General features: G+C 39.8%; 1 protein-coding gene across 2 annotated transcripts in view; it reads right to left on the reverse strand.

Moving 5' to 3' along the window:
* Positions 1-550: 550 nt before the first annotated feature.
* LOC128698928 (uncharacterized) overlaps positions 551-11,774 on the reverse strand; it is an 11,863-nt gene continuing 639 nt past the window's right edge. The window contains exons 1-3 of one of the 2 annotated variants that reach the window (XM_070081290.1): positions 11,322-11,774; positions 5,720-5,928; positions 551-2,590 (exon numbers count right to left, since the gene is read on the reverse strand). The exon at positions 11,322-11,774 is cut by the window's right edge and continues 639 nt beyond it. In XM_070081290.1, coding sequence (XP_069937391.1) covers positions 2,573-2,590; positions 5,720-5,928; positions 11,322-11,415 — 321 coding nt within the window. In that variant the 5' untranslated portion in view covers positions 11,416-11,774 and the 3' untranslated portion in view covers positions 551-2,572. Of the gene's footprint in view, positions 2,591-3,666; positions 4,021-5,719; positions 5,929-11,321 lie in introns of those variants that run through there. The other variant, XR_011391420.1, reaches the window with a different exon arrangement.

Below are 11,774 nucleotides of genomic sequence, written 5' to 3' on the forward strand. Positions count from 1 at the left end.
AACAATAGTTTGGAAGTCACACTATAACACGATTCTATGAAGGGATAAAGGGAAGGGAAGTTTCTATAAACTGCTTGGAGAGCAGCATCCCTTCTGACTGAGTTGAAAGCATTGGCAAAGTCCAATTTGACCAAGGCTTTTTCATAGGACATGTTTTTGATATATACTCGTGCTGCGTGGGCAGCTGCTTCACAGCCCTGTTGAACGCCGAAACCGAGCTGAGTTGGTTTCAGCATTGCAGCAGCCTCTTGACTCACCCTTCTTACTGCAGCCTTGGCGACTAGGCGCCGAAGGGTGTTACCCACTGCAATGGGCCTGATTCCGCCATCCTATATATATATATATATATATATATATATATATATATATATATATATATATATATATATATATATATATATATATATATATATATATATATATATATATATGTCTATGAAAACTGAGGAATTGAACAAGATTTCTTCAACTGTCTCCAATATATTAATGATGTCTGTATACGTCTAAAGAAGCCTTCCGTGCAGGCGAGACTTTTCGGCAGTAAAAATACTTATCATTTGAATATGTTTTATTGAAGTACTTGTCGGCATTATATACCATTAATATGATGTGGTAGTAGTGGTAGTAGTAATAGTAGAAGTGGTTGTGGTACAACAGGAAGAGTGGTGGTGGTTGTGGTAGTAACAGAAATGGTGACAGAACAGTAATGAGTGCAGTGAGAGGTGATAGTAGTAACAATAGTGGTAGTGACGGTAGTAACAGTAGTCGTAGTTGTGATAATAACAGCCGAGAACCGTAACTAAACAGTAATGAATGCTTTCAACAGATGAATTGGAGATTACAGTGACATAATTAGGGTTGGAAATACCAAACTCTCTCTCATGACTGTGTACCCGATGCATCAACACTGTTAATTTAGCCAAATCCGCCTCGTAACATCCACATTCAAGGCCAGACTGGGAGTTTTACCCTCTTGGCAACATGGAAATACAAATTGCATTTACATAGGTCATGAATGATTTATATGATCCACTATGATGTATATGGTGAATGTATATGCTGTTGAGACGTGTGTTTTGGAGAATTATATTCTGAATACATTGTTTATCAGATTTATAATTTGAGCAGAAAAGTAATATAAACAGGTAATATTATTTATAAGAGAGGTTAATATCATTTATGGAGCGATTATTGACTAGAGAAAGTGATGCTGTGTTGGTTAATATCAGCAGTAATACTCGCCTGTGATTGGTTGCTGGTGGCAGTCATACACATCTGTGATTGGTGGTTGTTGATATTGACAGTCACACACGTCTATGATTGGTTGTTTTTGACAGATATGCTGGTCTGTGGTTGGTTGTTTTCCTAAGACAAGACAGACTGTCTGTGACTGGATATATATTTAACCCTTAGATAAATCTGCAGTATTCCTATCTTAGAACTTTCTTAGATCTTCCTTAGTCCTTCGTTACATGTTCGTTAGTCCTCCGCTACATGTTCTTTAGTCCTCCGTTAGATCTTCGTTAATTCTTCCTTAATACACTACTCCCTTACCATTCGTTACCTCGCGTTACTACACAGCCACTAGCTTCTAGCGCCTCGGATATCTGCTATCGAATTCTCATTCGGGTATTGGCTGACTTATTTATCTCTGTGTCCCATTTTGGGTAGATTGGATCGCTGAATTCCAAGGAAACTCAAGTGGCTGGGCGAGGATGGAGGAATGGGAAGGGGATGGTAGGTAATTTAGAGGAAGAGGGAGTGATGGAAAGAGGTGAGATGGTAGGTAATGTGAGAATAAGACGAAGAGTGAGAGAGGAGGCTAATATATCTAGATACAAATAATAATAGTAATATAATCCATATTGACAGTAATATTAACACATAATAAGATAATTACAGTAATAATAATAAAATTTAAATGAGAAATACCAATGTTAACCATATAATATAATTAGAGACTAATAACCTTAATACTAGCTTCCTAACACCGAGTGAGGGTCATTAGTTACGCTGTCACAGATTAACGTAATTAGTACACTAAATAGACCGCTGGGGGATGATCGTGAGAACACACGTGGATATTATGGGAATCCGATTACTGGTTAAGATATATATAATAAATTTAGGTAGTCACGACGAAGGGAGTGTGTGTGTGTGTGTGTGTGTGTGGTGTGTGTGTGTGTGTGTGTGTACTCACCTAATTGTACTCACCTAATTGTGGTTGCAGGGGTCGAGACTCAGCTCCTGGCCCCGCCTCTTCACTGATCGCTACTGGATCCTCTCTGTCTCTGCTTCCTGAGCTTTGTCATACCTCTTCTTAAAGCTATGTATGGTTCCTGCCTCCTGTGTGTGTGTGTGTGTGTGTGTGTGTGTATTTATGTACAGTATTGCAATGATTCAACCATGATAAACTATTCTAATTCTGCATGATTGCATGTTTGCTAGTTGGGCACGTAATCGTATAGCTGGTCATTAATAATATTGTTTACCGGGATGTAGTACTTGTGGTACTGTTCACTGGTGCTTGTACCGGGGCCTTGTACGTCCTGGTACTCCTCTTGTATTCCTCTCATCTTAATATCTTTTCCTGGAAAGGCAATAGAGAAAACTTTTAAAACTAGGCACATGGGAAGAGATAGATAGATAGATAGATAGATAGATAGATAGATAGATAGAGAGAGAGAGAGAGAGAGAGAGAGAGAGAGAGAGAGAGAGAGAGAGAGAGAGAGAGAGAGAGAGAGAGAGTCCAGTTTTATCCCTTAGTCCTGCCTGTTAACTTCTTGAGACCACATTCATTGATTCCCATCCTATTAAGCCTTAACATACCCACTCATTAAACTGTGCAGGGAGTCTGCTCTAGCCACTTCCTCATCTAGATCATTCCAATTTCTATACCACTTGAGGGTGAAAAAAATTATTGCCAGCAGGATTGTAACCCAGGACACCATCCTTCACTAAATATATATATATATATATATATATATATATATATATATATATATATATATATATATATATATATATATATATATATATATATATATGCAAAACAACCATTGTGAAAGAATAGAGAAATTCCAAGCGCTTTCGTGACTACTCACATTATCAAGGAACAATGAAAGTAGAGCATCAATGGAAGGTATATGAAGGGTCTAGCCCACACCATACATTGGACAAATAATAATTTTTAATTCTTATTTAATTCTTATTTAATTCTTATTTAATGGGTAGAATAGTTTGTTGGTGGGTTGTGTGAAGGACCTGTCTAGTTGGGCCGGCGGGCCTGCTGCAGTGTTCAGTGGCGTGTCAGGTATTCCTTTGTTGTGGGATCTGATAATGAGGTGTGGGCTAGACCCTTTATATGCCTTCCTTTGATGCTCTACTTTCATTGTTCCTTGATAATGTGAGTAGTCACGAAAGCGCTTGGAATTTCTCTATTCTTTCACAGTGGTTGTTTTGCATATTCTGAAATCACCTGTTTACTGTGATCTTATTGCATATATATATATATATATATATATATATATATATATATATATATATATATATATATATATATATATATGTATGTGTGTGTGTGTGTGTGTGTGTGTGTGTGTGTGTGTGTGTGTGTGTGTGTGTGTGTGTGTGTGTGTGTGTGTGTGAACAATAATGTAGCCTAACCTTCAGTTTCTTCTTTTTCATTACGTTTCTTGCAATTTAGATACACAGAGATAGCGAGAGCAAGCAGTAGGAGGCAGACCAACAGCAGGAGGCAGTAGATGGCTACTTGGTGCAGCCTCAGTTGCTCAGATAACATCTCACCATCAGGTGGTATGATAGTACCCTCTGGGTATGTGATGACTGACGGGTTTGTTGGTACTCCTGTTGGCACTGCTGGTGTAATGTTTATAGGCTCTACTGTGGGGATGTTTGTAGGCACTACTTTAGGCTTTTTTGCAGTCATTGCTGTTGCGTAATTAGTGGATTCTACTGCTGTGCCGCTTGTTACTTCTGTTGTAGCATTTAGTGAGCAAACAGCTGCAAAAATAAATTTAAATATATGTATATATATATATATATATATATATATATATATATATATATATATATATATATATATGTCGTGCCGAATATGTAAAACTGGCCAATTAGCAAGAACTCATTTAAAATTAAGTAATTTCTAAAATTTTCTCTTATACATTTAAAGATATATTTTTTTCATTAATGTTGATGTAAAAATTTATAATTTTGCACCAAAAGGAACTTAGAAAACTTACCTAACCTTATTATAACAAGAACAATTTATTTTAGCCTAACCCAACTAAATATATTTTAGATTTGTTTACAATAATAAAATACTAAACAAACACAATGAAATATATTTTTTTAGTTAGGTTCAGAATGATTTTGGCGAAATTATTGCATACACAAATTTTCACTTGTCCTATATGGCAAGATGAGCGTTGCTATTTAAGCCAAGATCGCAAGTTCTGCCTATTCGGCACGACATATATATATATATATATATATGTCGTGCCGAATAGGCAGAACTTGCGATCTTGGCTTAAATAGCAACGCTCATCTTGCCATATAGGACAAACGAAAATTTGTGTATGCAATAATTTCGGCAAAACCATTCTGAACCTACCGAAAAAAATATATTTCACTGTGATTGTTTAGTATTAAATTATTGTAAACAAATCTAAAATATATTTAGTTGGGTTAGGCTAAAATAAATTGTTCCTGTTATAATAAGGTTAGGTAAGTTGGGGTCCTTGACTTATTGGGGTCCATTGGGGTCCTTGACTTATTTCCATTGGAGTCCTTGACTTCCATTGGGGTCCTTGACTTATTTATTGGGGTCCTTGACTTATTGGGGTCCTTATTGGGGTCCTTGACTTATTTCCATTGGGGTCCTTGACTTATTTATTTCCTTGACTTATTTACTTTGGGGTCCTTGACTTATTTCCATTGGGGTCCTTGACTTATTTCCACTGGAGTCCTTGACTTATTGGTCCATTGGGGTCCTTGACTTATTTCCATTGGGGTCCTTGACTTATTTCCATTGGGGTCCTTGACTTATTTCCATTGGGGTCCTTGACTTATTTCCATTGGTGTCCTTGACTTATTTCCATTGGGGTCATTGAGTTATTTCCATGGTGGCACGAAAGTCCTTGAGCCTCGGTTATTCCAATCCTTTGGTATCTGTTTCTCATGTAGTGCTTATCTTCGATGGCTTTTACTCTCTCTCTCTCTCTCTTACACAGGGTTTGACAAGGTTAAGGATCCCTAGCTTTATTAACAAGCTATTTACAGGTTAAGGATTTCTAACTTTATTGGCTGGCTAAGAGCTGTTACCTACATCAGCTCATTTGAAAGCATTTTTATTGTTATGAGACATACAAGTAGGGAACAGGATGAAGTTGGAGCCAGCTGTGGGCCAGAATTTTCATGTGTTCAACTGACTTTATCTCGTTGACATCATAATGCTGTACGAATGTGTTCGATACTCGAGTCATCCTGGGAATAAATGATCTCAGATGGAGTGATGTTCTGGAGAAGGGTACAGCCAGTGTGAAGTTGCTGCTTTCTGCTTTCTCTCTGTCTGTCTGTCTGTCTGTCTGTCTGTCTGTCTGTCTCTCTCTCTCTCTCTCTCTCTCTCTCTCTCTCTCTCTCTCTCTCTCTCTCTCTAACATCACACATATACAAAAACATTACATATAATTATTCTAACCCGAAATAGTGCGATCTGCCACCACCTTCCAGGAAGGGCGTGAGTCAGGTCGAGGTAGAAAACTGGGTCTTTCTCTGTTTTCATAGCGTAGACGAAGGTTAGTTTCAGCTGTAGGTCGTTTTCTTGAGGCCACACCCAGCCTTGCACACCTCCAGTCTCTGGGAACCAAGTTTCGAACACCACATTGTCTCTAAAATTATAAACGGTATCTGAAAAATGGAAAGAAACGTGTATTGTACATCTTAGTGTTGGGTATGACAATATTTGCTTTGTAATTTTGTAAAAATGGTATTAATTCTTATTCTGCTATTATTATTTCATTTTTTTTATTATAGATATTTTATTTAATGGTGCTGAACGGACACAAATATAAAGAATATGTAATGGGTACCACAGCAATAATAATGATGCTCCATTAGCTACAAATAGGTTATAAGATACATAGGTACAAACACAAACACACACACAAATACAGAAAATGGCGAGCAAAGATTCAAAACAACCACAGGGGGAAGTTGAATGATAGCTCCAGGTCTTTCGTTTTGCAATCATCACGCTTCCTACTTATTTCTGAAACACTGCAAGCTCCTGATGATGTGTTCATCGCAACACGAAAGGCCTAGAAGTATCATCCCACCCCCCAGTGGTTGTTTTGCATGCAAAGTGTTGCAACTATGCTTTACTTGCCAAGATTAAACTTTTTTATTACGAGAGGAGGGTGAGAAAAAACAATTAAAAAATAGTGGAGAAATCCCGTTATATCTCCAAAGAAAAATGTAGAAATAACCCATCAGAGGGAGATAAAAAAATGAAAGTACCGTATTTTCCGGCATATAAGACACACGATCATATAAGACGCACGGTCATGTAAGCCGATGTTTGCAAACAGTAGTAACGTAACGTTAGTAAACACCTGATAAAGCGTAACACACAGCCTACCCTTGACCCTGACCTTGACCCTGACCTTGACCCTGACCTTGACCCTGACCTTGACCCTGACCTTGAGCATAGAAGGCGTAGGTTGATTTTCCAAGACTTTCTGTAGAAAAAAAGGCGCGCCTTATATGCTGGAAAATACGATAATTAGGTATTCATCCTTCCGAGTCAGAACACGTAGCTACTTACACAAATATGAAAGAGAGATAGATAGATAGATAGATAGATTGATAGAGAGAGAGAGAGAGAGAGAGAGAGAGAGAGAGAGAGAGAGAGAGAGAGAGAGAGAGAGAGAGAGAGAGAGAGAGAGAGAGGGCCCAGACAAGTTGAGCCCAAGATTGCTGAGATGTGCAGACCAGCTAGCAGCACCTCTAACTCGCATCTTTCAGCACTGCCTAGTACAGTGCAAATGGCCCTCTCTATGGAAAGAGGCAAATGTAGTCCCTGTTCACAAAAAGAAGAGCAGAGCAGAAATCAGCAACTACAGACCAGTGTCACTCCTGTCAATCACTGGTAAGATCCTTGAGACAATAATCTCAAGACAAATGACAGAGTTTTTTTGACTACCACTCACTACTTTGTGATCGTCAATATGGCTTCAGGAAAGGTTACTCTGCTGCTGATCTGTTGTTAAACCTCTCCACTAAGTGGCACCAGTCACTGGATGAATCCAAAGTCAGCTGTGTGGTAGCATTGGTCATTGCTGGCGCTTTCGACCGGGTGTGGCACCAGGGTCTCTTAGCAAAACTTCAAGCACTGGGAACTGCAGGCTCTACGTTATGTCTCCTCAGTGATTACCTTCATGGTAGATCTCTAAGTGTAGTTCTCAATGGAACGGAATCAGCAAGACATCCTATTGGGGCAAGTGTTCCACAAGGAAGCGTGCTGGGTCCATTGTTATGGAATGTCCACTTCAACGACCTTCTTCATCTCATCCCAGAATCACATGCATATGCAGACGACTGTACACTGACATTCACTTATCCAAGAGAAGAAATGCCAGCTGCTCTAAGCTGCATTAATCACCAGCTGAGAGCTATATCAGCTTGGGGAAATAGATGGCAAGTAACATTTGAACCTGAGAAAACGCAAATGATGATCGTCTCTAGGCACCATGATGGTAATGCTGGTACAGTAGTAAGGATGAATGGGAGGGTGTGAAGGCTTACTCAGCCCTGTAACAACTTCAGTCAGTATTACTAAGGCTGGCTCCTCCTCAGGAAAATTAATGTATAGAAAAAGAATAAAAACTGACAAACATAAACACTTTATTATTTAGAAAATATAAAATATAAAACACTTAAATATGAAGTATTAATCCTACATTAAAGAAAATGAAAAATGAAAAATATAAATGATAACTGAATTCAACGCTAATATAAATGTATATAAAACGTGGGTGTCTGGTGTTGGTGACACTGCGTGTTGTTGAAATCGTAGCCGTTGCTGATGATGGGGGGGGGGTCGCAGGTGTTGATGACAACCCACCGGCTCGTTCTTCACAGATTTTCTAGCTTTCAATAATCCTTCCAGATGACAGGAAAGCAGGTTTTCTCCACTGCAATGATGAGGGGTTATATCCTGCTACTTGCATACACAAACAGGTAAGTGGATCAAAATTCGGGACATCTCAGAACGTTAGTCCGTCTCCTTGAATTCTACTCGTTGATTGGCAGGTGACCCTCTCTGTCATCCAAGCTGGAAAGATAGACAGGTTACCCACTGCTTAAGAAATCACTCTCCATGATAAGTACAATACATAAAAGATGTGGTGATTATTACAACAGTCAACTTAGAGCAAGACTGAAAGGACTAAGTTTATTATTGGTCAAAAGTGAAGCTTTCAACCAATAAATCCACTAGAATACAAGGCAGGCATGTACTTACAGTAGTGCTGGGAGCTGTGAGTCTAGTGATTATTGTTTGGACCGGAGCCCCACACGTCACCTTTCGGGGGGAGGGAAGAAGGTGGGGAAGGGATAACGGGAGCTAGACTGACCCTACCTTAACAAGCAGCCGGCAATCAAACTATCACTTTCGGGGTGGGGGGAAAAAAAAGGCGGGAATAGCGGGAGCTAGACTTGCCTTACCTTAACAAGTAGCCGGCAAGCAAACTATCACTTTCGGGGAGGGGGAAAAAGTGGGGGGGGGGATAGCGGGCGCTGGACTTACCCTACCTTAACAAGTAGCCGGCAATGAAACTATTGTTACTATATCGCTACTTCTATCTATTGAACTTTTCCCTCACAGAGGGTGTGGGCACCTGGAGAAGAAGTTGATATCCTTGGGGTGAAATTTGACTCCAAACTAACCATGAAGAACCATGTTGTAAATCTTGCAAACAAGGCAGCCAGGAAGCTTACAGCTCTTCGCCGTATCTCGCATCTGCTTGACAGTAGGGGTTGCAAGATTCTGTACGAGGCACAAGTACGCTCACACCTTGAGTATGCTCCAAGTTCTTGGTTTACCTGCCCCCCCCCTCTCATCTGCGACTGTTTGACAAAGTAGAGAACAGAGCAAGACGTCTCATCTCTCGCCTGGACCCATCCTGGATACATCTGTCATTTCAGCAGAGCCTTCAACATAGGAGGGATGTGGGTGGCCTTACTGTTATGTACAAGGCCAATATTGTCAAAATACCACACTTGGATCCACTTCGAGGACAGCGTGAAACAAGCTTTTATGCCACAAGACGGGCAGAAAGCAGCAACTTCACTCTGGCTGTACCCTTCTACAGAACATCACTCCATCTGAGATCATACATACCCAGGATGACTCGAGTATGGAACACATTCGTACAGGATAATGATGTCAAAGAGATAAATTCAGTTGATCACATGAAAATGCTGGCCCACAGATGGCTCCAACTTCATCCAGTTCCCTACTTGTATGTCTCATAACAATAAAAATGCTTTCAAATGAGCTGATGTAGGTAACAGCTCTTAGCTTGTCAATAAAGTTAGGAATCCTTAACCTGTAAACAGCTTGTCAATAAAGCTAGGGATCCTTAACCTTGTCAAACCCTCTGTAAAAAAATAAAATAAAGAGAGAGAGAGAGAGAGAGAGAGAGAGAGAGAGAGAGAGAGAGAGAGAGAGAGAGAGAGAGAGAGAGAGAGAGAGAGAGAGAAGAGTTAAGGCCTCTGAACCTATCTTTCAGGGTTGTTCAAAGTAGGTGTTGAACAAAAAACGCTAAGAGTCCCAAAAATGTTGCTGTGGGATTATAACTTCTAAGCCAAACATGTTCAAGGAAGACTGAACAAAATTCGGAATAAATAAACGAAGACAGAAGTAACTAAACGCAGCAGTAACACTGCAGTAAGAACAGTGATAAATAGGGATTAAATTTTTTATCAGGACAGTGACACTAAGAAAGTACAGAACTGTGACAGACCGTACAGAACAGTGATAGAACGTACAGAACAGTGTTAGAACGTACAGAACAGTGATAGAACATACATTACAGTGACAGAACGTACAGAACAGTGACACTAAGAACATACAGAACAGCGATAGAACATACAGAACAGTGACAGAATATACAGAACAGTGACACTAAGAACATACTGAACAGTGATAGAACGTACAGAACAGTGATAGAACATACAGAACAGTGATAGAACGTGCAGAACAGTGATAGAACGTACAGAACAGTGATAGAACGTACAGAACAGTGATAGAACATACAGAACAGTGACAGAACGTACAGAACAGTGACACTAAGAACATACAGAACAGTGATAGAACATACAGAACAGTGACAGAATATACAGAACAGTGACACTAAGAACATACAGAACAGTGATAGAAAGTACAGAACAGTGACAGAACATACAGAACAGTGACAGAACATACAGAACAGTGACAGAATATACAGAACAGTGACACTAAGAACATACAGAACAGTGATAGACCGTACAGAACAGTGATAGAACATACAGAACAGTGATAGAGCATACATAACAGTGACAGAACATACAGAACAGTGACACTAAGAACATACAGAACAGTGATAGAACATACAGAACAGTGACAGAATATACAGAACAGTGACACTAAGAACATACAGAATAGTGATAGAAAGTACAGAACAGTGACAGAACATACAGAACAGTGATAGAACATACAGAACAGTGACAGAATATACAGAACAGTGACACTAAGAACATACAGAACAGTGATAGACCGTACAGAACAGTGATAGAACATACAGAACAGTGATAGAGCATACATAACAGTGACAGAACATACAGAACAGTGACACTAAGAGCATACAGAACAGTGGTAGAACATACAGAACAGTGACAGAATATACAGAACAGTGACACTAAAAACATACAGAACAGTGATAGAACGTACAGAACAGTGACAGAACATACAGAACAGTGATAGAACATACATAATAGTGACAGAACGAACACAACAGTGACACTAAGAACATACAGAACAGTGACAGAACATACAGAACAGTGACAGAACATACAGAACAGTGACAGAACGAACAGAACGGTGACATTAAGAAAGTACAGAACATTACAGTGATAATAGTGATATGAGAGATGTGTTGTTACCCTGCGACTCTCGTCACTGCTACTACAGCTGTTGTAACACTTTGTTCTCTGGAACAGAACATTTCAGAAGAACAACAAAGAGGATCAGCAGAACCTACTTGTGCTTCCCTGTTGTGTTGTCCTCGATAACAGGAAGGTCAGAACTAGGAGACGTGCGAGGACAACCTGGGTCATTGGCACTATTTTCATCATTTCGCTCCTGTAGAGGCCAGAGAGTGCCAGGTGCCTCTAGGAAATATCAGGCTTCTCCAGACAGTGCCAAGTTCCTTCGGGAAGTATTAGGCTCGTTCAGACAGTGCAAGGCTCCTCTAAAGAGTGCCAGATTCCATCGGAAAATGTCAAGGTACTACAAGCAGTGCAAGGCTCCTCCAGGCAGTGTCAGATTCCTCCGGGAAGCATCAGGCTCCTACAGACAGTGCAAGGCTCCTCTAAACAGTGCCAGATTCCCCCGGTGCCAAGCTCCTTTAACAGTGACAGTGCCTCACTAAGTATGCAGTAATGTTTTTTCTAACACTTCAACCATTATTGATATTATCGATATCCTCCACCTC

This window comes from Cherax quadricarinatus, unplaced genomic scaffold (assembly GCF_038502225.1).
Source record: "Cherax quadricarinatus isolate ZL_2023a unplaced genomic scaffold, ASM3850222v1 Contig2219, whole genome shotgun sequence".
Taxonomy (NCBI): Eukaryota; Metazoa; Arthropoda; class Malacostraca; order Decapoda; family Parastacidae; genus Cherax; species Cherax quadricarinatus.